Source organism: Aotus nancymaae, unplaced genomic scaffold (genome assembly GCF_030222135.1).
Source record: "Aotus nancymaae isolate 86718 unplaced genomic scaffold, 86718_ANA_hifiasm-v0.15.2.pri h1tg000049l, whole genome shotgun sequence".
Classification (NCBI taxonomy): Eukaryota; Metazoa; Chordata; class Mammalia; order Primates; family Aotidae; genus Aotus; species Aotus nancymaae.
In genome coordinates this window covers 15966923-15994434 of record NW_026988463.1, presented here as the reverse complement: position 1 = coordinate 15994434, position 27512 = coordinate 15966923, and the positions used below count along the sequence as shown (strand labels likewise).

The window sequence follows — 27512 nt, the reverse complement described above, 5'->3', positions numbered from 1 at the left end:
GGGAACAGGGCAGCTCTGCGTTGGCCCCCAAGAGCCAAGGAGTCCCCCAAGCTGCCCCTCTGCATTGCAATTGCAACAAAAACTTTTGCCTTGTCTTCCCTCTCTCCATTCTTTGTCCCTTCGGACTCTGCTCACACATCACATCCAGAAAGCTCCCCAAGATCTTTGGTGGGATGAGAATTCTGCGGTGTTCCTGTAGCATCCCATGCTTCCTCCACCTGGAGGCCCTCGGCTCACTGCATTACGCCATCTGCTTACTGGCTTTCTACCACAGCGACGGGCCATGCGCTGTGAGGGCATACATTGTGTGCCCATCTATTCGTTCCTGTGTGCATGCATTCATTCATTCCTTACTGAATGCCCACCACGTGCCAAGCATTGGGGTACGAAGAACAAGGCAGACGAAGCCCCCCGGCCTCTCCCCACTTGCTGTAGAGTGCTGTTTACTCTACTCATCCTTACATACCCCTGCCATCCTATGTGGCACTCAATGTATGTTGGATGGATGGATGTGCCCCCTCCTTCGACATCACTTAATTAACTTAGTAACTTCCTGCGAGGATTACGTTCTTGCTGTTACACCGCTGGGACTTCCTCTGGATCTCTCATATAAGCCTGCGGCCTTCCAGCCTCACCCAGCCTACAAAGGCATTTTGTTTGGCCCAAGTTTGTAGTTTTTTTTAAAACACTGCATTTATGGCTAACTTTTAAAATTGGGAAAATTTCACATAAATCTTTTTCTGGCTTCTCTAGAAAAATGAATGCACATTTCTTCACAGCAGGGGTGAGCCAGAGCTGAGTACCTAAGCTTCCTTTAGACGCGGTGAGCACACTTCAATTTGCCACAATCCCCACTCTCTCCGAGTTTTCTATCACTGAGGCTAAAAGCTGCTAAGGATCATCTCAGCTGTGCTGGTGATTCTCTTGCCCCAGCCAGCTTCACTCAGGACTGTGAGTTGCTCTACATGTGGTTCAACCGAAGACCCCAGAGTTACACGCTTGTCATCCAAGAAATACATCTGAGATGAGCTACAACACAAATGAATGGGCAATTTTATTGATTTTTACCTCCTAGCATAGCCTCCTAACAGTGGACACAGGTTGCTGTGGTTTCCAGCACGGATCTCAGATGTAACGGAAGTGAAGAAAACAGGGAAATTCCAAGGGTACCTCACCATGGAACCAAATGCCATGTCGACTGGAACTCTTCTTGCAAACGAATGCTGAAGATCAAGAATGACATTCTCACACCACCAGCACAGCTTAAATACTTCTTTGACAAAAATAATAATAATAAATTATATTCAACTCAGAAAATAAAGTCTTTTCAGCAGAGTGACAGGAGGGTCCATTCACTGCATTGCCCAAGGGGCCATATGGAGGGTGAGGATGTGCACAGGCTGCCACAGTGATAAGGGACAGAGGCGCAAGGCCAGCAGCACAGGCTGAAGTTAGCTAATGCATGCTTTTGGCTTTTATCCCACGGGCGGGTGGTGGCCGGACCCCTAGCTATGGCCTGTCCGAAGTGAGACTGCAACGGGCCCCCTTCCTCCTCACGTCCGCCTTGTCTTCTGTTTCTTGGCCTGTCTCTTTGCATCTTCTGGGCCACTATTGTCAGAGGCTACCTGGCCGAGCGCGCGGACTCCCTGCAGCCGACTTGTCAACTGTAGCAGCAAAGGAATGAGCTGGAAAAGAGAAAAAGTGTGAGAGTAGGGTGCAAAGAGGAGGTTTCTGCCAGATGGAGAGCGGAGCCTCACTTCTAAACATACCTTCTTCAGACATGATCAGCAGCTGCCACATGCTAATGGGTGGGTTTCAGTTCATATGAGGCAGACCTCTGTACTAGCGGGTCCCTAGGGATAATGGGCTGGCCTCTCCCTGGGACCAACATGTCCCTAGACGTATTCCAGGTTTAAGGATTAGGAAACATTGCAGAGGTTTACAGCATTGAAAAGAGGCCTAAGACTGGACTTGAGGCTTTCATAGGCCCTCCCAACCCTGAGATTTCTGTGACCCTGAACATCCTCTGCTATCACTCCTGCAGCTGTGAGGACTCGCTCTCCCTGACACCCCACTGTCTACTGAAGCCTCTGGATTTCCTACCTTGTCATGGTTGTAACCGGCCAGCAGAACCAGCAGCGTCAGTGGCAGGGCAATGTAGGATCCTTGCGCAATGTCCTGCTCAGGCAGCTTCCTCTGCAAACACCGAGAGCCCCATCACTCCTCACCAAGGCTGCACACTTGTCCACTACCCACAACGCCACAGCCACCACCCACCCAGTCTTCTGAACTGGCTACCTGAGGACACCCAGGGGCCCTCAGGATCCAAATTCTTTCTATCCAAAGGAAGGAACCAAAGTGATCTGGATACTTTTCCCCACGAATCCTCTTCTGCCCAAACCCTCACTATTTGCTTCCGCAACTCAGGAACAAAGAGATTCCAATGACAAGGTATTCCTCAGCCTCTGGACACTCCTCTAAACTGAGGAAATGAAGAGACGCAGCTATCAGGGAGTCCTGGTGGTTGAAAAGCAACTGGGTCTCAGGTTGTTGAGTCCCACCAACATGCAGGGACTTAGTCCCACAGGGATGTATCAAGAACCTGCTGTTCTAGGCCCAGGGCACACAGTGAGGGCAGCTATTCCCAGCCAGTACAGCCTAGTGAGGAAGGGCTGGGAACACTGTGGACCCCTAGGTGGTAACTGAGCAACCCTAAGCTTCTGGAAGAACAGGCCAAAGCCCAGCTATCTGAAATAACAAGAAGAAATTGTTGTTGATTTTTAACTTGTAAATTCTCTTAGAATTTGGTTTCCCCAAAATGAGTTATTTGCTTTGAGATGCTGGTTACTTACTGTATTGATTATATCTGAGAAAATGAAGAATAATGTGAAAAGTTAAAATGTAACTTGTAACCTTGGCTCTGCTGAGCTGTAACTTGTAACTTTGGCTCTGCTGAGCAGTTCTTGTAAAAACAGGAACACGGTGTAAGAGACAAACCACGTGGCCTGACTGCCAGAGAGAGATGACAGCAGTAATAAGCTTCTCATTGCAGAAAGGCATATTGATTATGGCCCTGGAAAGGGAATGCGACCCTTATGGAGAGCCTATAAATGGACGCATGAGGGGTGTCTGTTGAGGAAAAACCTCTGTGGTGGAGATTAGGATGTAAAAGTCTTTCTTCTCCCACTGCTCCCCGAGGCCTGCATTGGGGTCTCCCCACTCTTGCAGTTTTTGTGGTCAGGCTGGTGGCCCTGTGTCAGAGCCTGTTCCCCCTGCAGCTGTGAGCCCCGTGCTTTTCTTGCTGATAATTCTAACTTTATGTTTAACCTCTATTCTTGCTAAGGTGTATGGTTTCTATGCTGACACACAGAAAGTTATCTTTACATTGTTCTGCTTTTATCATACCACGTTGTGACTTTTGTGCACCAGTTTTGCAAATGTATTCTTTTTGCATGATCATTACAACAATGTTGTGTAATCTCACTTCCCCATCCCCATCGAAAGAGCATAATAAAAATTTTAGATATCCACGGAGCGGCTTTATGTGATGTCTCCCCTGCATCCAGCTTTGAAGAAAACTATCTCTTTGTCTTTTTTTTTTTTTTTTTCACTGATCACTCAAATCACTTTGGGAGATCTTGAATCCATGTTGATATATTGGGAGCTGGTCTTCCAATAAGGAAGCAAAGCAGACACTGTTACGAGCATCCCTGTGGCCATTCTCCCTTTCTCCAAATACAACCCCCAACTTTTATCTGGGCCACTGAGAATACAGGCCACCTTTCCCAGTCTCCCTTGCAGCCAGGCACAGCCATGGAACTAAATTCTGGCCAATGGTACAGGAAGAAAAGCGGTAAGAGCCACACCCTGGCTGGACCCTAGAGGAGAAGTGGTATACCTTCCCTTTTGCTGGGTGGACAGCATTTGGCCAACTGCCCCATTCTGGACAAAGCAATGCGCTTGAACAGAGCGACGAGACAGAAGGGGCCTGGGTCCCCTGACGCCTTGGAGCTACCAGACTATCTGCACTGGTGACTCCTGGACATTTGCCATGAGACAGAAATTTTCGTCTTAATAAAGCCCCTTAAATGCTGGGTTCTAAATCATTGGGTGAACCTATATCCCATTAGCCCACTCTACTCCCATAAAGGAAACAAATAAATGAAATGAGAACTTTCCAGTAAGGATAAAAACAAGTCAATGAGCCAGAGCAATGTTCTCAGTATAGGGTACTGGGACTCCTCTCTTAAGAGGTTCATGAGGCCACAGGTATTTTCACGACAATAGTAAGATGTGATGTGCTTTTCCACTCTCATTCTTTCACAGGTGTACAGTGGACTTTTCCAGAGGCTATGTGCCCTGATGTCATCATGCCCACAACTAATGGAATGTGTGGCTTGTGGGTTCTTATGTTTTTAACATCTCAGTTTTAATTTCTAATATGATAAATACAGATAGAGATAATGCATACAAACTCAAGTTCTTTAAAATACTGAAAAGTTTTTAATAGTATAAAGGGGTCCTGCAACCAACCCATCTGAGAACTGCTGGGCTAGAGAGTGGGTGTGGGGCCACTCTACCTGGGATGCCCTTTCACAAGTGAAAGAATAAGGGCAGGAACACATTTCCATCTCTAACTGCCTACTTCTGTATTTCTGGACATCTATTAGATTCTAATCCATTTTCTACTGAAGTAACTTACTTAAAAGTTTAATTCAGGCCAGGCACAGTAGCTCATGCCTATAATCCCAGCACTTTGGGAGGCCAAGGCGGGCAGATCACCTGAGGTCAGGAGTTCGAGACCAGCCTAGCCAACACAGTGAAACCCCATCTGTACTAAAAATACAAAAATTTGCCGGACGTGGTGGCATGTGCCTGTAATCCCAGCTATTCTGAAGGCTGAGAAAGGAGAATCACTTGAACCTGGGAGGCAGAGGTTGCAGTGAGCTCAGATCGTGCCACTGCACTCCAGCCTGGGCGACAGAGCAAGACTTTGTCTTGGGAAAAAGTAAATGAATAAATGAATGAATGAATGTTTAACTCAGCAGGAATTAGAGTAAGTATGCATCTAGGCTCAGGTCCCACCCTTACTGGGTAATCTCAGGCAACCACGATGAGACTCAGTTTACTCAACTATGACATGGAGATCATATGAACACCACCCACTGCGGTTGGACACTGTGAAACTTGATGAAATGAGTGTGTGAAATGCTCAGCAGTGCATGGAATGCTGAGTAAAATCCAGTCAGGAGGTTATGGGCAGTCACATCAACAAAGGAGGAAACCAATGTGCTTACAAAGCCCCAGTGAATGTGCAATGCTGAGACACTCATCACATGAAAGGCAGAACTAGGTGGAAACCACGTGGCTTGAGACAAACCACATTACTCGAGTCCTGGTTCTGCTAACACTCAGTAAGTGACTCAATCTTTCTGGGCTTCTGTAAAAATGGGAGGAACAGCACACCTGCTCGAAGGCTTGCTGTGAGGATCAACCTGTGAAGGCCTTGTACGGGGTAGCACAGAGCAGGCATGCTCTTCATTCATCGCTTGGCCCTGCTCGGGAATCCAACCCCCGGCAGTGCCATTTCTCACATTCTCAGAAGTGACAGGCAGCAGCTATGAGGCCGGGTTGCTTAGCTACCACCAAGCAGTGTCTCTACACTCCCGCCGCTGGCTCCCAAGTGTGGCCCTGAGACCGGATGAGTTCCTGCTGGGGGTCCTTGGAAATGTCACTGCCTGCAGCCATCAATGGCCTTCACAGAGGCCTCTCCCAACCACTGGGGCCAACACGCAGCCCCAAGCAAAGGTAGTGGTTCTTTTACATGCTCATTGCTCTGGCACTTTCTTCTTTTTGAGACAGAGTCTCACTCTGTCACTCAGGCTGGAATGCAGTGGTGCTATCTCGGCTCACTGCAAACTCTGCCTCCCAGATTTACAATTCTTCTGCCTCAGGCTCCCGAGTAGCTGGGATTACAGGCACGCACCATCATGTCCAGCTAATTTTTGTATTTTTAGTAGAGGCTGGTTTCGCCACATTGCCCAGGCTGGTCTCGAACTCCTGACCTCAAGAGATCTGCCCACCTTGGTCTCCTAAAACGCTGGGATTACAGGCGTGAGCCATGGCACCTACCCCTCTACGGCACTTTCTAATCAGGTCTCCACTGTGAGGCACAAGGAAGTGCTTCCTCCTGGGTCATCAGAAAAACTCCCTTGTTCAAGTAAGATATGTGCAGCCTCACTGAGCATGACCACTCTTCACAGAAGCCAGGAATCAGCAGCAGAGCTCTGCTCAAGCCCTAGCTCAGCTCCGTGTGAGCTGGTGACCTTGGGCTGCTCACGTCTCCCTCTGGGTCTCAATCTTCCCATCTCTAAATGAGAGGTAATTCCTGTCCACCTTCCATGCAGGATGGCATTCAAAAAGCATGAAATGGTAACTGGACAGCATGTAGAAAAAGACAATTTGGAACCATACTTCACACCTATACCAGGAGAACCCCCAAATGATAGGGATTTAAATGTAAAGAAAGAAATCATAAAAGTCCCCCCAAAAACATGATAAATTCCTATAGAAGCTGGGAAGGAAGAAAACCTTCCTATCACTAAAAAGCCAGAAGCAATAAAAAAATCCAACAAATTTAACACAGAAATAAAAAAAAAAAAAAAAGTAAATCTTTGCATAAGCCAAGTGAAAAGATAAATGACAAAACTGGAAAAACATGTACAACAGACATTACAAAGAGTTAATATTCCTAATATACAAAGAGCTGAAAGCTGTTGAAGAAAACCAAAAATTCTGTAGGAAAATAGGTTAAACAGTTCACAGAAAAGAAAACACAAATAGCTCTTAGCCATGTGAAAAGAGAGAAATGCAAATTAAAAGTACACTAAGATAATATCACTTCTCATCTATTAGACTGCAAAAATCGAAAACTTTGACAACATATTCTGTTGGAGAAAAAAGGATCTCATTCACTGCTGTTGGGAATACAAAACAGTAAAACCCCTGTAGAAGGGAAGTGGCTGTATCAATCAAAATTCCGTATGCATTTACCCTTTGACTCAGCATTCCACTTCTGGGAGTCTGTTCCAAAGAGAGACTGACAAACATTCAAAAACATGCCTTCATTAAAAGGTTATTTGCAATAGCAAAAAACCACTGACAATCCAAATGCCCCTCAACCAGGGGCTAATTGAATATCCTACAGCGCCAGGATCTGAATGTGTCTGTGCCTACATAATTCATAGGTTGAACCCTTATCCATAAGGTGATAGTATTAAGAGGAAACCCCTTTTAGGAGGTGATTCAGTCAAGGATAAATCTCCCTATCAAAGAGGCCTAAGGGAGCTTGTTTGCCCCTTTCCGCCTCGTGGGGACACAGCTAGGTGGCACCATCTATGAAACAGACAGCAAGTCCTCGCCACACCCCAAATCTGCCTGCGCTTTGATCTTGGACTTCCCAGCCTCTAGGACTGCAAGAAAGACATGTTTGTTGTTTGTGAATTACCCAGTCTAAGCTACAAAACAGCAGCCCGAACAGACTAAGACATATGGTATATCCACAAAGAGGAATGCTGTACAGTTATTAAAAAAAGGAATAAGGAGGATCTGAATATATTGTTCCCTTTACAGTTTTTTTTTTTTAAATAAAGTTCTCATTCTTTCCACTGAAAAGGCCTAGAAGCAATGACCAACCCGGTAGCAATGAGGCCAGATTTTTCTTTTTTTAATGCAGATTCCCGTGCTCCACTTTCACCCCCTATCAAGTTCAGAATCAGTAGTGCTGAGGCTGAGCCCTGAGCTCTGTTTCTGTTACTTCTGATGTATGTATTTAATCATCAGTTGATGATACTGCATCTGAGCTTCGGGAACCACGAAACAATTTTATCAAAAAGGTGAAAGATACGTATATGTTTTGTTTGTTCTATTGTTGTTTCCAGTCATTGGTTACACGATAGACTGGAATATGCAATAGATACAAATATTGCACATAGTAAGGGGCACATATGACAACGAATTAAGCAATAAATTAAGTTTCTTTTAACCCACGGGTATTCTGTCCATCTGTTGTTGGTTGTTTCTTTTTCTTGCAACTTATTTGTCAAACAAATCAGGCTCCAGGTGGTTGTCCTGCATCCCCGTGGAGTCATTTGTGTGCTCTCAGACCCTCTCTATTTTCTGTAAAGTAGCAGTTGGTTCTAGAGGTATGAGTGGGCCATGTACCATGCGCTCCCACATGGAGAAACACACGTCACCAGTCATGGCGTAGTGGTGTCCCTCTTCCCCAAAAATGTTCCTGAGCCGCCGACCTAAACAATTACACTGTTCTTACCAGTTTCCTCCTCCAAGGGAATGGCAGGCATCAGTGCTCAGAAAAGCTAAAAAGAATCTGGGGAAGCCCAGAATCCAGAAGGCAGAATGAGAGAGTGACCCAATGCCAGAAGCCCGTTAAATATCTGCCCTGCAACCTGCCGTCTGGAGCACAGGCTGTATGGACGCGCCTTCCCTTGCCACCCCATGGATTGTTTTCTTTTGGTTTGTTTTGTTAGTTTTTCTGAAGAAAGGTTCTTACTCTGTCACACAGGCTGGAGTGCAGTGGCATAATCATGGCTCATTGAGGCCTCAACCTCCCAGGCTGAGGTGATCCTCCCACCTTAGCCTCCCGAGTAGGCAGGACTATAGATGGATTCCACCACACCTGGCTAAATTTTGCATTTTTTGTAGAGATGGGGTTTCACCATATTGCCTAGGCTGGTCTAAAACTCCTGGGCTCAAGAGATCCACCAGCCTCGGTCTCCCAAAATGCTGGGATTAAAGGCGTGGGCCACCGAACCCAGCCCATGGATTTTTTTTTTAACTCCCCCTTTTACTCACCGTGGGATTGAAAATCAAGGTGATGTGTTTATGGTAGCCCACTGCGGTGAAAGAAACTTGAGGCAAGATGTAGTCATACTGGGATCTGGGGAGTGTGGAGTCCAGAAGCACAACATAGTTCTGTGCACACATGGGAAGAAGTTATTCTTATAGGAACGGTTCTGGCAAAGCAAATGAAAACTCAAACCTAACGTATGGCTGTGATGTAAAGAAACTTATGTTTTTAAAGAACTCCCAGGTCTACACATCCAAACCAAGGTTGCTGCCTTCAAAGTAGCAACCTCAATGGGCTATTGCATCAGTGGCGGGCATGTGTCCCCAGTGTCTCTTAGACTGTGGCTTTTGATAAGACTGTCAGAACCTGCAGCTCTTTTTATGAGTACTCAACCTTGACAATTATGGTCCTCTGAGGATCTGACTTTATGAAACACAAAAAATAATTATGAGCCAATTCTGATGAGGGAGGTATGTGATACAACTGAGGATGCTGTATCCTAAAAATAGAGTATCCCTGGAACAGCACGAGGGGCAGTCACAGCTCTGTGTGCTGAGCCCCAACCACGTGCCAGGCACCATGCACACTGCATCAGGCCCGTGGCTGCCCTGCTTTCAACCACTGGCAAAGTCGAGATCATTACCCCCATCTTATAGTCAAGGAAAGTCAAACATGAAGAGAGTGAGAGTAATGTGCCCAGAGTCACTCGGCGAGGAAGGCTGCCACACATCTTTGAAGACTCTGAACTCAGGGGAAGTGTGACCCCAAAGCCCAAGGTGTTTCTACATCGCTATGGAAAATAGCAATGTAGAAATCCCCCTGGAGAAAAGTCGGGGAGAATTTCATGACAGCCTGTTTCATTATTTTACAGCCATTTTCCATAAAGAAAGGCTAGAGCATAGCATCCTCATAGCAGGTGTTAAGAAGCCAGGAGAGGGAATGTCACCACCTAGGCTCACACTAGACATCCTCAGGCTGAGAACAGCGGCAAGAGAACCAAATTCTTTGCAAAGTTTGCACTCCCCACATCAACTACAAGTTAGCTCTGTCCAAATAGAACTGATAATAAGCAGTTTATAATCAGTAAATGACATCCAAAATAATGGCTGAAAACTTCCCAGTTCCAAGGGGACACCAAAAAGGTGGAACTGCAAGTGGTCTACACGACACATATTATCACTAGATTGTCAAAGACACAGAGAATTTTCAAAGCAGCATGAGAAAAGTAACTCATCGCATTCAAGGCAACCCCCATCACAAGGCTCTCAGTGGATTTCTTAGCAGAAATCCTCCTAGCAGGAGGGCATGGGGTGATATGTTCCAAGTGCAAGAGTCAATGATGCCTAACGTAGGCCTTGGTTAAATAAATTACAGCGTTTCCTATTTTATGGACTACTGTCCATAAAAACCATGGTATGAAAGATTTAATGATGAGGAACAGATCTGCGATATATTCTTCATTGAAAAGTACAGACAACAAAACAATGTACCAAACAGTGTCAGTTTTGAATTATTAAAATAAATGTCTATTTATATTTATACATGCATGCGCACACGTGACTGAAAAAAGACCCAAAGGATACCAGTCACCACGTTAGCAGTGGCTATTTCTGGATGATGAGGCTTAAGTCTTTTTTTTTCTTTTTTCCAAAATCTCCTGCCATGAATATGTATTCTTTTTGTAAATAGAAAAACAATTAAGAAAAAGTAATCCCTGCAGAACCCAACCTCTTTTGATTGAGAGAGCACATTTCTGCAGAGTGGTATTTAGGGAGAAAAAGAGAGAACTGGGTTTCCTTAAACTAAACAGAAGAATTATTAAAACAAAGGCAGAATGCAGAATCGGGCCACAGGTCTTACCTCGCCGTCTCTGAGCAGTGGGGGGAAATGGAAGAAGAGGGACTGGCCAAGGGAGACGGTCTGGATCGGATTGTCAAGGTTTTCGCTTTTGTAAAGCTTCACCTGGAGAGAGAAACAAACCGGACATGCTTTGACAGTGAAACACCATCAACATTTCGTATCAGACATCCTCAGGAAAACCGCTCTCTCGGTGGGGTGTCTTTGGATATTTGAAAAAGAAAGCTCTCCCCATATGCATCACACATCCCTTGGTCATCCGAGACTCCATCTAGTTACACACCACGCACAGAAATTAAGATTCAAATCAGATTCTGACGACCTGTGTTCTTGTTCCAAACAGTAATAAGAGTTAATATAATAGTAATATTAAAAAGAATAGCTTCTAACATGTGTTGAACATCTGTAATATGTCAGGCAGGCGGCAGACATTTTATTTATATTATCACCAATCCTGACTATGAAACAGGCATTGTTATTATCCATATGGAGACCCACAGAGCCAAAGTCACCTAAGGTCACCCAACTTATACACAGTCAAAATGCATTCCATCATGTATGTGGCTCTCCACACTGCTTCAAGAGGCACTGGAGTACTTTGTTTCTGGCTTTATTTCTGGGGTTGTTGCCTGTTCTCACTATTCTCACAACCACACAGGATGGGGCATGAGCAGGACTAAGGTGCAGTCCTGGATGATGGCAAAGGCTCTGAGGTTGCCACACTGCACCTGCCACAAGAGAAAAAGAATGCCAGGACCACATCTCTGGGCCCATGCTGGCGCCTTTCTACATAACACACAAGGGCAGTTTTCCTAAAATGAAAGTCATAGACTGAAGGCTTATGGGTCACATCAAAGACCCCTTATGTGTTATTTTTTCTTGTATAAGGAAATCTGAATTCACTGACTCTATTTAAAAATCAGATGATTTCAAATAATTCTAATTTCCAGCTTCTCTGAAAAACTGGGAAGTGACACCAACTCTGAGCCAGAATTCCAGCAGAGCAATCTCAGCACAGCAACAATCAGGAGCCGGAGCATGGCACCACCCTCTCCTGTGCCTCCTCCCCTCGTGGTTGGGGCAGGGGTTCCCCAGTTTGCTCCCCATCCTACCCAACTCTCTGCACTCTCTGACATTGCTTGCCTGGTCCCCACAAGCACACACCTGCAAGCCCTGGACAGAGCAGACTAAAGCCAGCACACACTTTCTCACCCAAGCCACATACTGAACTTCGTATAAAATTACAAGTGCATCTTCACAATATACCCTCAGAGCAATTCATTAACATCTGCAGAGAGTCTACAGGGTATTTTATAAACATTTCTTCATCATGGTAGCATGGAGATGTTGTTAGAGTGGGATGAGATTATAACAGGTCTTTGAGTCCAAAATCTAGGCTTTACAGAGGAGGAAACCAAGGCATGTGGAAATAAAGCGACTGGCCAAGGCAGCAAGGTGAGTTACTACTGGAGACAAGACAGAGCCTCGACCACCTGCCCACCACCTCTGAAGACACTCTGGATATCTGTCCCTGCCCAAATCTCATGTTGAATTATAATCCCCAGTGCTGGAGGTGGGGCCTGGTGGGAGATGCTGGATCATGGGGGTGGATCCCTCGTGGCTTGGTGCTGTCCTTGTTACGGAGTTCTTGTGAGATCTGATCATTTAAAATTGTGTGGCACCACGCCCCCAACTCTCTCTCTTTTGCTCGGGCTTCTGCCATGTGACACACCTGCTCCCATTTCACCTTCCACCATGACTGGAAGCCTCCTGAGGCCTCCCCAGAAGCAGAAGCCACTATGCCTTTTGTACAGCCTACAGAACGAGGATCCAATTAAACCTCTTTTCTTATAAATTACCCAGCCTCAGGCATTTCTTTATACCAATCCAAGAACGTCTAATACAACCTCCACTCCAGAGACAATTTTCAAAGTTATAAGGCACTTTCTCTAAAATTGGCTTTCCACGTTAGATTCCAGATTGTACTGATCACTAATCAGGCTCCTACTATAATTCTTTGAAAGATTAACTGCTGGCAAACAGTTATCTGAAACCGGAACACATTCTGTCCAACAATTAGCAATCACTGCACTATGTGCATTGGTCCAGGTTTTTAAATTTCAATGCCAGCCCTCAGCAGGTGGCACTCTGGAGCACCTCCACCTGTCATACCTAAGGCACGAGACAGGCATAAAACCACAAAACATCCCACTCCTACTTGTCTCAAAGCCAAACGGAACACAATACTTGGAATTTAAAAGTCTGGTCTTACCCATAATGTAGGAAGGTACTCAGAGGAAGTGATCACGTTTCCACTTAAATCAAATTGATTAATCTGCCGGAAAACTATGATGTTTACATCATCGATGTCATTATTCCCAACCTAGAGAGAGAGGAAGAGAATGTGGGTAATGAGAAAGCTAGATGAGGAACTTCTATGCTAGGCATCTGGCAGCCAGACAGCTGACTCGGGGCAAACTTCACTTTTGACATTAAGGAAGTGAAGTTTGTCATTGAGTACCCTATGTCCAAGATCACAAACTGGCAGAAGACAGCTATCTCTGGCCCTCAGACAAATTTTGTTTCGAGAGCACAGTATTTTTTTTCTAAGTTTTAATTACTTGCCAGCAAGTTAAAAAGTAAGAAATTTCATATACAAAGCCAGATTTCCCAGCTTCTCCTAAAAAAAGGAGAAGGATGCTCTTGCCCATTAGCCATCAGCAGGGGCAGAGTCACAGCACCCCCTATGTGTGGGGTCTGTACAAGCGGTTTGCGAGACCCCAGAGGGCCAGGTCCCTTCCCTTTCATACCTGCCGGCCACAGTCCACAGTATGTTAGTGATCCTGGCCTAAGTTACTACACCAAGAACATGCAAAGCATTTTGGTGTGAGATGCAGTCATCCCAGCCATTTAAAATGCTGATACCATAAAGGCATCAAAGAAATCCACTTCTGGCTGGTTGCGGTGGCTTATGCCTATAATCCCAGTACTTTGGGAGGCTGAAGCGGGCAGATTGCCTAAGGTCAGGAGTTCAAGACCAGCCTGGCCAACACGGCAAAACCCCATCTCTACCAAAAACACAAAAGTTACTGGGAGTGATGGTGTCCGCCTGCAGTCCCAAGTACAGGCTGAGGTGGGAAAATCACTTCAACCCATAAGGTGGAGGTTGCAGTGAGCTAAGATTGTGCCACTGCACTCCATCCTGGGTGACAGAGTGAGACCCCATCTCAAAAAAAAAAAAAAAAAAGAAAGAAAGAAAAGAAAAAGAAAATCCATTTCCTAGGTCAAAAGTTCTAACTGGCTCAACAACCTCCCTCCAAATTCCTTACAATCTTCATGCATAATGAAGTCACCTAAATAAAGCCACTAAGAGACAGCCCCTCTTGCCCACCTAAGCCATCTAGTCTTGCCAATAAGAGTTATTCAGTGAGACAAAAGCCCTACTTCAAATGATTCCCAGGCCACTTCCTGTGACTAGCAGGTCGTCCTCTTTAGGGATTAATTTAGCTAAGTTATGATCCTGAATATTAAAAGACTGCCCACCAAATGGGAGCAGGAAAAAGGTCATCTGAACCTAAGAAAACTGGGTGGCCCTGCCACCCACTGAGCCCATGTTCTCTCGATTATTGTCCCTTGATTTGAAATGCTGCTTATGCCTTAAGATCCTTCACTTGCAGAATAATGATCAGAGCTTACAGGGCAAATCACAGGGAAGGATACAACAGTTCCAATTTCCTTTCTGGATGCATGACAATAACGCTGTTCATTAAAAACCCACATAAGATGCTGCTTGTGAAGATGACACTATTCTAAGAGGACCCTTAATGAGGAGTAAAGCTCCCCCTGCCACAGATGAAAGGCAGATAGCCAGAGGAGCATGGGAAGACTTCTGATCAGGGAGGCACCCACACCTAGGTGCAGCGGCAGCACTGAATGCCTCACCTCAATCACCCGATGGTGGGGGAGCGCCCGCTCAATGTGGTCGTTGCCTTCTGCCTTGAGCTGAACGTGGTACACACATCCCGGCTGCAAATAAACTCAGAGTCAATTCTCTAGAAAGGAGGCTTCTTGTATTGCGCCTGTGTTTGGCTGCATGTGGTCACTAAGACAGGAGCATTTCTGTCCCCTCATCTCCCAATCTGCGGCCTGTTAACTTTCTTTTTTTTTTTTGAGACACAGTCTTACTCTGTCGCCCAGGCTGGAGTACAATGGCATGCTCTCAGCTCACTGCAACCTCTGTCTCCCAGGTTCAAGCAATTCTCCTGCCTCAGCCTCCTGAGTAGCTGGAACTACAGACATGCGGCACCACATCCAGCCAATTTTTGTATCTTTAGTAGAAACGGGGTTTCACCATGTTGGTCAGCCTGGTCTCGAACTCCTGACCTCATGATCCATCTGCCTAGGCCTCCCAAAGTGCTGGGATTATAGGCGTTGAGTCACCATGCCTGGTCCTGTTAACCTTCTTAAAAGTCCAGAATTCCTTTAAAATCACCCCTGGTGTTGAAACATCTGAAATTCTGCGACTCCTTCATTCCCAACTCAGTTTCATTTTCTTCTACCCCAGAAAAGTCAAATTTGGTTTCTTATTTCAAAATTCCAAGCATAATATGCACTCTTACTCTTATAAGATTTTTTTCCTCTCCATCCACCTCTCCCCTCTACCCATATATACACATCGCTGGATATCTGGAATGTCCATAGTAAGCATTCCCAAATGCTTGTGTTGGATATTATTTCTGGGAATTGGGAATTTCTGACTTCTCTTTTTAAAATTCAAATGATCTGGCAACTCTGAGTCTGTCTTCCCCCATGGCTACAATAAGCTGGAGCCAAGTAACATAACAGGCTGCCCCTTTCCACAGGCCATGCCCGCTCCACAGTCTTCACCACTCCCTATTGTTCACTCAGCCTTCTCCACTGTTCACACTGCTCTTCTGGCCCCACAGGCACTTGGCTTGAGAGCCCCGGCATAAACCATGGCCACACACTGCTAGGGCCGAGTCCCACCAAATCCTGGGTTTTCAAACTTCATTGTTTGATCTGACCTGTTAGCTAGAAAAAAGGCAAACTGTACCCATTAAGGTAAGAATTGGGAGGGTCCAGAGTCCCACCCCACCCCTCTCACCCACCCCACTCCTGGCAGTCTCGGGGGTACCACGAGACACTTCTGGACACAGGATGAAAAAAAAGTCCCCTAAGAAAACACGTTCCCAGTCTCACCAGCAATCCACGTAATCTGAATTTGCCCTCTTCGTCTGTCACGGTGTCTTCTCCATAAATGCTGCAGTCGTTCTGGCCCACGGCTTCCACAGCAACCCCTTGTTCAGGTTCTCCGTTTAAGGAAGACACTGTGCCATAGCAACTAGTATGGCAAGAAAAGACACAAACGAGATAGTCTCATGGTTATCTTGAAGGACCCAAGTGTTTCCCATTTACCAGCAATTACGAGACAAAACAGCTCAGTGCAGAACTGTGCCCCAATGACCCAAGCAACTCGGTGTGGCCGGGCCACTTCCAAACTGCACCTTATCCCTCCTGCCAGAGTGAAAAGCTGTCATCAATTTCTCTTCTCATACATTTTGAGGAATGCTCTGGAAAACTGTAATTTAAGAAGGCTAAGCTTCATTTTCTTCTTTCTGGGCTTTATTTTAAATAATGAAGCATTCAATGACATGGAAATAATTCAATTCCTCTTTCACTCCACATATTCGGCTGAAAATGGTCCATTTTTCTACACTCAACCTTTCCGATTACTCTTTATGTAATGTGATTCTGTAAACGTGTACAAAAAATACATATATATGTATTTTTGTTTATATGTCTGTGTGTATACATGTATATATGTACATGTCTTTCTATCTATAGATGTGTATCATTTTTATTTTTTATTTTTAGTTTTTTGTAGGACAGGGTCTTGCTATGTTGCCTAGGCTGGTCTTGAACTTCTGGAGTCAAGCGAACCTCCCACTTCAGCCTCTAAAAGTGCTGGGATTATAGGTGTGAGGCACTGTGCCTTGCCAGACACTAATGTATATCTATCTATCTATAGCTGGAAGCATTCAGAAAAACTGGAAGTACTGGTTGTTTCCCAGAAGAAGAACTTGGGTGGCTAAGAGACGGGACAGAGGGGAAACTACACTATATTCTTTCCAGCATTTTGAAGTTTTACTCAAGTGAACACACTGCCTCCTTTTAATAATTTAACTCAGGTTTGAAACTCTTTTAAAAAATAAAAGTGGCCAGGCCTGACGGCTCACACTTGTAATCCCAACACTCTGGGAGGCAGGCAGATCACCTGAGGTCAGGAGTTTGAGACCAGCCTGGCCAACACAGTGAAACCCTGTCTCTACTAAACATACAAAAATTACCCAGGCCTGGTGGGGGGCAACTGTATTCTTAGCTACTTGTGAGGCTGAGACAAGAGAATCACTTGAACCCAGGAGGCAGAGGCTGCAGTGAGCGAAGACTGCACCACTGTACTCCAGCCTGGGCAAGAAGAGTCAAACACCGTCTCAAAAAAAAAAAAATAAATAAAAGCTTTTAGTAACTCAATAGGCTTTCTCAAGTTAATTTCAAAATAGGAAATTTGAGACTGAACCACTAGGTTGAGCTACTAGGACAAAAAGGCAGCAGTCAAAACTCCTTTGCCCTCGTATCTCATCTCCCTTGCCTCCCAGATAAAATCAATGTGAAGCCTGGGATGTATCTCCAGGCAACAGAAGCCTGAATGTGATTCACCAGGCCAGCCCTGGAAGACAGTATGGTGGCTGGGGCACTTACCTATAAGCAGTTCGATATCCCGTGATAGTGATCTTTAGATTCTGGCCTTCCTGCACCTCGATCATCTGTGAGGATGGCTCAAACCGGAACTCCTTCATCATGGGCTTGAAGTAATACTGGCCAGGGCTCTGCCAAAATAATCACACTGAGCCTCAGCAGCCATATCTAGGTACGGCTTAAAAGTGGGGGGCAAAGGTCACGATGGACCAGAATTACACCACAGGAGCGCCATGGCTTCCCAGGCAGCCAGAAATGGTAACCCTCTCTCTACAATCACAACTCTAACAATGGCAGCTGCCAGTATCACCTGCCTGCAATGACTCTGCAAGGTAGAAGTCATATTTCACATTTTTTTTTAAAGGCAGGGCTTCACTCTGTCCCCCAGGATGGAGTGCAGTGGCAAGATCACAGAACACTGTAGCTTCAACCTCCTGGGCTTAAGCAAATCTCCCACCTCGGCCTCTTGAGTAGCCGGGACCACAGGCATGCACCACCATCACCAGCTAATTTTTTTAATTTTTGTAGAGATAGGGTTTCCCTATATTCCTGGTCTCAAACTCCTAAGCTCAAGCAATCCTCCCACCTCACCCTCCCAAAGCAGTGAGATTATAGGCATGAGCCACCAGGCCTGGCTCGTATTTGAATTTAATGAATAAAGAAACAGACTCAGAGAGACAAAGTATCTTGCCTGATAGGACACAGCAAGTGAGGAGCAGGATGCATTACTGCAAAGTAGCATCTTCAGATGCCCCCACTGCCTGGTCTGTGGTAGTCCCACCATAGCCACTTTGTTACCATGACTGACAAGATGACCAGCTAACTGAATCCCTACCAGTTAGAGCCTCCGACTGCATCTCAAAAGAAAAACTGCCGCTCTCTTCCCACCATGTGGAATGTGATCTTCAGAAGAAACACAAGCTAACCACCAAACAAGACTCAGCATCATAAACATGATTCTGCGGCAAAACAAGACGACGCCTGAGAGGGGAGCCACTGTGGCCAGGGTAATTAATTACATTGTCTCAATGACAAGCGGGCGATCAGAAAACAAAAGGTGAGCGTGAAGGGAACATGAATCAGCAGCATGAAGTTCGAGTAAGAGCAATACTCTAACTACTGTGGTCCCCTACGAAACTGAAACCGCTCCACAATGGTTTCATCTTCTCATGTTGTCAAGCAACACGTCACACCACATCCTGGCTCTCTCTTAAGGAAGACGGGAAGGTGGGAAATTGCAGAACACATTACCAGGTTTGAGAACGTCAGAATGCCATTGTCCTGGGTCAAGAGGTTGGAACGAAACAGGCCACCGCTAAGGGATAAGAGGACTCCCGGAAGGGGCTGGTCATCCTCAGCTTTTATCTGGGGATGAGAAGGCGAGACCATAGAGCGAGGTTAAACTCCTACTAACCATGAAGATAACAATTCCACAAGTCAAGAGATCATTCTTTTACAGTTTTTTTTTTTCTATTATTGTTACTCAAAGGAGGACAGGGGACCTAATCTTTCTCCCCACAGGTAACTAATGTTGTAAGTTTTATAAGTTTGGTGTGTAGCCTTCCAGAATTTTTTTTTGAGATAGGATCTTGCTCTGTCGCCGAGGCTGGAGTGCAGTGGCACAATCTGGGCTCACTACAACCTTTGCCTCCCGAGCTCAAGCAACCCTCCAGCCTCAACCTCCTGAGATGGGACTACAGGCACACGACACTATGCCCAGCTAAGTTTTTGTATTTTTTGTAGAGATGGGTTTTGCCATGTTGCCCAGGCTGATCTCAATCTACTGGGCTCAAGCATCTACCTGCCTGGGCCTCCCAATGTGCTGGAATTAGAGACACAAGCCACCATGCCCAGCCCAGAACTCCTTCTATGCCCACACACATTTTATAAACATTACGTATGTATTATTGTTCACAGACTGGCAAGTTCATTGAATGGGTGGAGAAGGTGAAATAAAAATGGCATGTTACATGTACAGTTCTACAACTTGCTCTCTTCCTCAACAATTCATCCTGCTTCTCCTCTGCCAACCAACAGAAACCTGCCTCCCTGTTTCTTAACTACCGTGTAGCATTCTAAGGCAGGGGTTGACAAACCACAGCCTGCACGCCAGCCACCTATTTTTTGGTACAAAAGAGACAATCGGAATATCCCCAAATATATATCTCTATGTACTCAGGCTTTTTTTTTTCCCTGAACAATCAATTCTTAGAAGTAGAATTGTTGGATACACGCACTTGAAATTCAGAAAGATACTATCAAACTGCATTCCAAAGTGGCTGTAACTACTTACAGTCCCATAAATTATTTATGCTTGGGAAAACCCACACTTACCAAAAAATAGAGATTGCCTTAATTATGGCAAATCTAATCCCCTCAAAAGTGTTTCAATGGTAACTTCCTTTGCACATTTCCTCAGTAACTATGGAAGCTTAGTGTTTCTATATTTATTAGTCACCTGCGTTACTTCCATGAATTTCCTTTTCATATCCTTTCTTCATTTTTTTTTCTAGCGTGTTGTCTTTTTCTTACCAACTTTAGGAGCTCCTTGTAAAATGGGGATACTGTTGGCCAGGCCTGGTGGCTCATGCCTGTAATCCCAGCACTTTGGGAGGCCAGCCTGGCCAAGATGGTGAAACCCTGCCTCAACTAAAAATACAAAAATTAGCCGGGCACGGTGGCAGTCGCCTGTAATCCCAGCTACTCAGCAGCCTGAGGCAGAAGAATTGCTTCAATCCAGGTGGCAGAAGCTGCAGTGAGCCGAGATCGCACCACTGCACTCCAGCCTGGACAAAAGAGTGAGACTCTGTCTCGATTAAAAAAAAAGGGGGGGGAGGGGAATATTATTTATGATACAAACATTTCTTCCCAGTTTGAATATCTTTCAATTTGGTTCAAAAATTCAGCAATATAGAATTTTAAATTTTTATGCAATGTAATCTGTCACTTTACTCTTTTCCTTTGGCCTATGGTTTATAACTATTCCTTCTCAATGATCTCTAGACCCACTCTGTACAATCAAAGCATGCTTCTTCCCAAGAAGGACTGGTGGAAGAGAGCTAGACAGCAAACACCTCATTAAGAACAATCTGTGTCCTTCAACATGAACAGTTATGGATGAGAGCTTCAACTACTTCCCAGAAGGTACACAAACATGCTCAAGTCAACAGCTCTCCAAATGATGCTGCGTGAAAGAAGCCGGACCAAAAAAAAAAAAAGTATATCCCGTATGATTCCATTTATATATAGGTTGGTGCAAAAGTGATTGTGGTTTCTGCCATTACTTTCAATGGCAAAAACTGCAATCACTTTTACACCAACCTACAAAAACTCAAAAATGCAAACCAATGGTGACGAAAAATAGATCATCAGCTCAGTGGAAGGGTGGGAGGAAGGGATTACCAAGGAGCAGGAGGAAATCTTGAGGGTCACAGATGTGCTCACTATTTTGACTGTGGAGGTGTTTTCATGGGTGTATTCACAGGTCAAGACTATCACTCTGTACCCTTTCTGTGCAGTTTATCGAATGTTAATTATACCTCAATACAACTGTCTTTGTAAAATACAGTGTTACCTCAAAGCTTACGCCTGCCAGGGCATAGGCCTTGAAGTCTCCGACGGTTCCTTCCACTGCAGTCAGAACGTAGCCCTCCTTCTGTGAGGTCACCGTGTACTCCAGGTCACTATGCAAGGGGCCGACACTGAAGAAGACAAAGCAGAACGTGACCAATGGCTTTGTTCACACCCACAGGAAGCCTTACCAAGCCCAAGGAAATGTGGGACCAGTTTCTTTGGCGGACCCCTACGCTGATCCCAGGCAAACGTGCCTCTATCCTGGGCTCACCTGTAGGCACCTTTGTCATCAGTAAACACTGTGATCAGGGGTGAACTCGCCCCCTTTTCACTGATGACAATCTCGACTCCTTCCAACTCGGGGTGGATCTGGCCTTCTAAAAACAGGCCTGCCTTCCCGTGGATCTCGATCAGCTTCCCTGGGCAGCTTTCTAAGAGGGGAAGAAATAAACACAAGGATGGGGCTTGGTTACAAAGAAACAGGAGCCTCTTGGCTGGGGGCTTCCCATAAGAGAACCAGCTAATACAGATAATAGAAGCTAGTTCCAAATTCGGTTATTTAATACCCCTGGGAGCTCAATAATAGGATAAAGCCCAAGCCTCTTTCCATCCCTGAAAAGCCTTGCTCAACGCCAAGACTTCAGCAAGAGAATCAAAAAATGCTGAAGTCAGGTTTTTACCACTACTCTTCCTGGGTTCTTAGGAGGCTACAGATCAGGAGAGAACCCTTTACAGCAGACAGGAGGCTGTGCTGCTCAACCTCCACAGGACCCACTGAGGAAGACTGCCCCAAAGAGCCTGCCTACTGGAAGTCACGCTTTTCAAAACACTCTACTTCCAAACATGAACCACATAACGACCACAATCTAATGAAGCCATAGCTCTGGGAAAAAAGATAAGTCAGCAAAAGACAAATAATCCACAAGTGATCATTTCAATCATCCACAAAAAAAAAACACCCTCCCATCATGCTCTGCCAAACAACAGAAAGATCATCAAAGATCATCACTGCGGTTTTGCTCTTCACCTACCTTCTGGTGTCAACCTGATAATGTCTAAGAAAACCAAGTCCTTTTCCAAAAAGATCAACTAAATTCTCATAGCAAAAGTTACTTTTATTTATCTAAATCATCCATCCATCCATCCATCCATCCAATAGTAACAGCTGTGTGCCAGAGAGGATGCAAGGTGGCTTACAAAGATGGCTTCACTATAACAACATAAATTTATTTGTAAATGCAGGCGAGGGAACAATTGCAAAGGTGTGTGTGTGACATTTGCTTGCTAGGTTGACATTTACCTCCACTGATGATGGCTTCCATTGAAGGGGGATAAAAGAGCAGCTCTTTAGATGATGGTGTAACAGTGATTTTCTCTCCGGACCTAAAATAATTAATATACTTCAGTTTGGTGGGTCCTGTCCCCGCCAGAACGGAGGACACTGCAGGGAAATGCAGAAGAGAGCTTACCGGGCCCAGTAAGAGAAATCATACGAGAAGGGGCCTTGCAACTCATCTACCATCTCCTGCACGGGAGGCTTAGTCAATCTTTCTTCGCCTTCCTCTTTGCCATTCTTCTCCCTCTCCTGTCTGCGGGCCTCGATCTCAGCCAGCTGCTGTTCCCTCCGCAGCTCCTGCACAGACTTCAGAGGGCCTAAGACCAAGGCAGGTTCACTGTCGATGGAAGACCTGGAAGAGAGGAATGGCGGTCCCTGGGACGTGGTTGAGTATCCCTGTGGTCAGTGGGAATTTGATCTTTCTACAAGAATGGACTTGTGAGTTAAAAACTGAACACCTCATCATGACGCCACAGTGGTGGAGTCTTCTGTTTTAAATAAACTTGTAGTTTAACAAAAAATAAACTGAATTTCGCAGTGATGGTGGCAGTATCTGGTAGATCTGGGCTGGAATGAAATACCATTGATTTTATGATGACTGGATATAAGCCTGTTGGTTTCCACGTAGAACATGGAGTTTTCTCCACGCTACCATCCTCTGTTCCTTCATTCTATCTTCACTGAGAACTGCTCTGATAGAGAACTAGGCACTAGGGATACAGCATCGACAAAACAGACCACACTCCCTACCCCGGTGGAATCCACATTTTAGTGGGAAGGGGCTGAAAATAAACACAAACATAATACCAGAGGATAAGTGCAATAAAGAAAAATAAAGCAGTGTGGGAGGATAGAGAGCCCGGAGCACTGCTTTACATGAAAGGGACAGTCAGGACCTTTCTAATGAGGTGACATTGAGCAAAGGTCTGAAGGGAGAGAACGTGCCATGAAGCTCTCTGGGTAAAGAGTCACTCGAGCAAAGTGATGCCAAGTACAAAGTCCTTGGAGAGAGAGCTCACTCAGATGTTCAAACAACAGCAAGAACAGCCCAGCCCAGGATAAAGGGGCCCACAGAAGAGACACAGCCGTCAAGGGGTAGCAGGTGTCAGACTGAGGCTTCGCAGGCTTGGTGCTGACCTGGAGCCACTGGAGTTTTGAGTCGAGGAATGGTATAATCTCCGCCAATAAAAGAATCACTTGCTGCCTCATGAAGAACACATGAAGCAATGGCGGAAACAAGAAGGCCAGCTGGGAAGCTGCTGCAGCAATCCAGGAGGGGGGTCAGACCACGGCTGAGGGCCATGTGTTAGGAAGAAAAGGCCAGCTGGGAAGCTGCTGGAGTGATCCAGGAAGGGGTCAGACCACGGGTGGGGGCCACGTGTTAGGAAGGGAAGGCCAGCTGGGAAGCTGCTGCAGTGATCCAGGAAGGGGTCAGACCACAGTTGGGGGCCACGTTGTTAGGAAGGGAAGGCCAGCTGGGAAGCTGCTGCAGTGATCCAGGAAGGGGTCAGACCACAGTTGGGGGCCACGTGTTAGGAAGGGAAGGCCAGCTGGGAAGCTGCTGCAGTGATCCAGGTAGGGGTCAGACCACGGGTGGGGGCCACGTGTTAGGAAGGGAAGGCCAGCTGGGAAGCTGCTGCAGTGATCCAGGAAGGGGTCAGACCAAGGCTGAGGGCCACATGTTAGGAAGGGAAGGCCAGCTGGGAAGCTGCTGCAGTGATCCAGGAAGGGGTCAGACCACAGCTGGGGGCCACGTGTTAGGAAGGGAAGGCCAGCTGGGAAGCTGCTAGAGTGATCCAGGAAGGGGTCAGACCACAGCTGGGGGCCACGTGTTAGGAAGGGAAGGCCTGCTGGGAAGCTGCTGCAGTGATCCGGGAAGGGGTAAGACCAAGGCTGAGGGCCACATGTTAGGAAGGGAAGGCCAGATGGGAAGCTGTTGCAGTGATCCAGGAAGGGGTCAGACCACAGCTGGGGGCCATGTGGTAAGAAGGGACTAGATGTCGGGTATATTTTGACTGTAAAGCCAAGATTTTGTTGAGGAATTGGTTGGGCATGGAGTACAAGAGAAAAAATAATCAAGGAACAAGGAGAAAGAGGGAGCTGCCATTTCTAAATCAGGGAAGATCACAGAGAGGCTCTATGGAGAGCAATGTCAGCAGTCGGGTTTTGGGTCTAAGTACAAGATCCCAGGGGGGTTCCGAGTGGCTCTGTCTAGCTGGAAAATGCATTCCATACAACCTCCGGCACAAGCAAGCAACACAAATACCCTTCTGAAGTTATAAAAATGAATGCAATCAAGCTGAAAGGGGGTAATACTGAGTCACTACTGGTAAGAAGGTAGACTGCTAGTCCCATCAGTAATTCATACTTTCCAAGCAGGAAGACAGTAAATGGCATTATGCTAGCACCAGGCACCTTCTGGGCCCACAACAGACACTCAGCAAATCCACCCCCAGCTACAACCCTGGCTCCCCATCACCAGAAACCAGAGGTATCCCTGACATTTCTCCCATCCTGACCCAGTGGTCACTTTAGTGCCATGTCTCACCAACTCAGTCCCTCAAAGACGCCCTGACGGGTCTGTCACTCTCCATTTCCACAGCCACCAGTCTAGCTGGGGCCCCCGTCACCTCCCCCATCTCCACCACCCCCCACTCTCAGCCCTCTTCTGCCTGTTCAACACTCAGCAGATGGGGGAACTTTAGAGAAAAAAAAAAGGCATCCCTCTACATAAAACACGTCAATTACGTCATGGGACAGACTAAGGACCTTAATGTGGCCGGGCCCCAAGCAGCCAACCTGTCCCACATGCCCCCGAGGTCAAGCTCAAAGCACTTAGCACAGTTGTCATTTTACAGCTCTGCATGTGAGTCTCTACCACTGTCTGCCTCCCCAATGAGACCGTCAATCCCATGAAAGCAGGAGCTGTGGCCTCATAAGTCCAGTGCCTAAACACTGAAGATCTTCAGTTATTCAGTCATCATATATTCTGCAGGAATGAAGGATGGATAAACAGACGACAGACAGAAAGACGGAAACACAGCTGGACAGGCGACTTCAAGCAGGGGCAGGGAGGAGACAGTGACTCCAATTCCCATTCTACTTGACAAAGACGGTCATGTTGCCAAAACTCTTTCATTTCTCAAGAAAATGCAGTTGTCACAGGTACCTCACCAGGCTGCAGAAATTCCCTGAGAGGCAACATTCACATGAACGTGACCCTCGGTGAGGGACTTGCCTTTCGAATACTTCCTCTCTCATGACCCTTTCTTATTCCAGGTGCCCTCTATTTCCCAAGCCTTCAAGCAACGGTCTAAAGAAAAATAGGCAATTTTTTTAATTTGCTAAAACACTTCAAATACAACGCACAAACCCCAGAGATTTTTTTTTTCCTTAGCAAAGACGAGAAATACAAACAGTTCAAACAGAAACTGAAGACACTGAAACAAGCTGTCGTAACGTTCTTCCTAACCCACAGGTAATTTCTGAATCAGAAAAGAAAAGGATCAAGGAAGGCTGCTGGGAATTTACGATGATGTCCTATAACAGAAGAAGGCCACTTGTATACACATCTAGAGATAAGAAATCAAAACTAATTTCCAGAGTCTATTAGAGACCTCCAGACCTCATCCACACCTTCCCTACCACTCTCAGCCCACTGCAGAACGCTCGACTTACTTGATAGTCACAGTGACATCCATCATTTTGTCAGTGGTGATAGTTCCAAGGACATGGTGGCGAATGGCTGTCAACGTCAAGATACTAGGTGAAGACCTATAAATCAAAGAAGAGGAAGGAAACAGCAGAACCTACTCATTCTCGGAAGATCATCAGCAATACCCCTATTTGGGCACCCTTCCTGACCCTAAATTTACTACAGAAAACTGCTCTTAGCCTGGGGTAAAATAACTCTGGAGATCCACAGAAGTATTTTAAAGAGTAAACTAATCCTCCACTCCAAAACTTTACACTTCCAACTCCCAGTGAAACCCACACATGTCTGTAAAAATATAAAAATGGCTGATTTGAGCTTGACGGATGTCCATCAGTGAGGGCTGAGAGAGGCAACAGAGCTTCTATTTAAGCCACTTCAAAAACACAGCCCTCTATCCTGGGGTTACAGAATTCTTGGGAAAGAGATCCTCTCTCCGGTTTCTCAGTAACTAATCCAAGTGTCTTAAAACCCTTATCCAGAAATTCTGTTGAAGACCTAACCTTGCCTCTTTCAGAAAAAAAACAGAAAAATTCCTTTGGTTTTCTGAAGTAGATGGAGGAGCGAAGCACACTTGCTCTCCTCCATGGAACGTACACAAACACACAAAGCATTCAATTCCCGGGCTTACGTGTCATAGGTGTAGAACGCTTGCTCAAACCTGTGGCAGGAGCGAGGGGTCACTTTGTACACGCCTACAGACAGGAAATCAAAAGCAATTTTCAGAGAACGGCATCTATTACATTGAGCAACTCTGACATTTGAAATTCAACAGCAGGCAGCTCTTTGCATGTGAAAACTCAAAAGGTATCGCAGACCAGCAATAATGGGATCAGAATACTGGGCAGGCATCGTTTCCACTGCCTGTGACGGCTTCGTACCAATCACCATATCCACATGACAGTCCAATCACAGGCAAGCGGTTTTCATTTTCCATAATGTAACAACTCATAGTAGTTAAATCTGCGCACACCAAGTGAATGAGAAGGAACAGAAAGTACACTGCTACTGCAAATTGGACTGAGGATAATTTTCTACTTAAAAGATTCTATTAAGGATCCAAGAGATAACCACAGCCTCAATTTCTTCCTATAAATATTCCTAAAAAGGAGGCAAGGACTCAGGGAAGCCCCAGAAAAGTATGAGTCTACGTGGGAGGATGCTCTGAGTAGGGGCATATTTCATCACTTGTCAGAGGAATACAGTCAATTTCAGGAAGATACAAGGAATAACAATGTATTCCCCTAAATCATTAACCAATATTTTGGCCACATTTTCTACAAAAGCCTGAAATTAGTTCAAGCTACCCTGCTGTTTTCATTGCACTCAACAAGCCCGAGTAGTTACCATCCAAAAAACAAGAAACAATTAGTTTTCTCCATTCATTT

At 45.7% G+C, this 27512-nt stretch overlaps 1 protein-coding gene across 1 annotated transcript in view; it reads right to left on the bottom strand.

The window, feature by feature from the left end:
• Positions 1-1025: 1025 nt before the first annotated feature.
• Positions 1026-27512, bottom strand: part of LOC105725547 (BOS complex subunit NOMO1) — a 65189-nt gene continuing 38702 nt past the window's right edge. Inside the window, exons 17-31 of the mRNA XM_064362525.1 lie at positions 26756-26819; positions 26091-26186; positions 22546-22764; positions 22377-22459; positions 21348-21507; positions 21078-21204; positions 18755-18868; positions 17507-17634; positions 15947-16088; positions 14669-14752; positions 12999-13109; positions 10730-10831; positions 8875-8994; positions 2104-2196; positions 1026-1685 (exon numbers count right to left, since the gene is read on the bottom strand). Of these exons, the coding sequence (XP_064218595.1) occupies positions 1554-1685; positions 2104-2196; positions 8875-8994; positions 10730-10831; positions 12999-13109; positions 14669-14752; positions 15947-16088; positions 17507-17634; positions 18755-18868; positions 21078-21204; positions 21348-21507; positions 22377-22459; positions 22546-22764; positions 26091-26186; positions 26756-26819 (1775 nt within the window). The 3' untranslated portion in view covers positions 1026-1553. The remainder of the gene's footprint in view (positions 1686-2103; positions 2197-8874; positions 8995-10729; positions 10832-12998; positions 13110-14668; positions 14753-15946; positions 16089-17506; positions 17635-18754; positions 18869-21077; positions 21205-21347; positions 21508-22376; positions 22460-22545; positions 22765-26090; positions 26187-26755; positions 26820-27512) is intronic.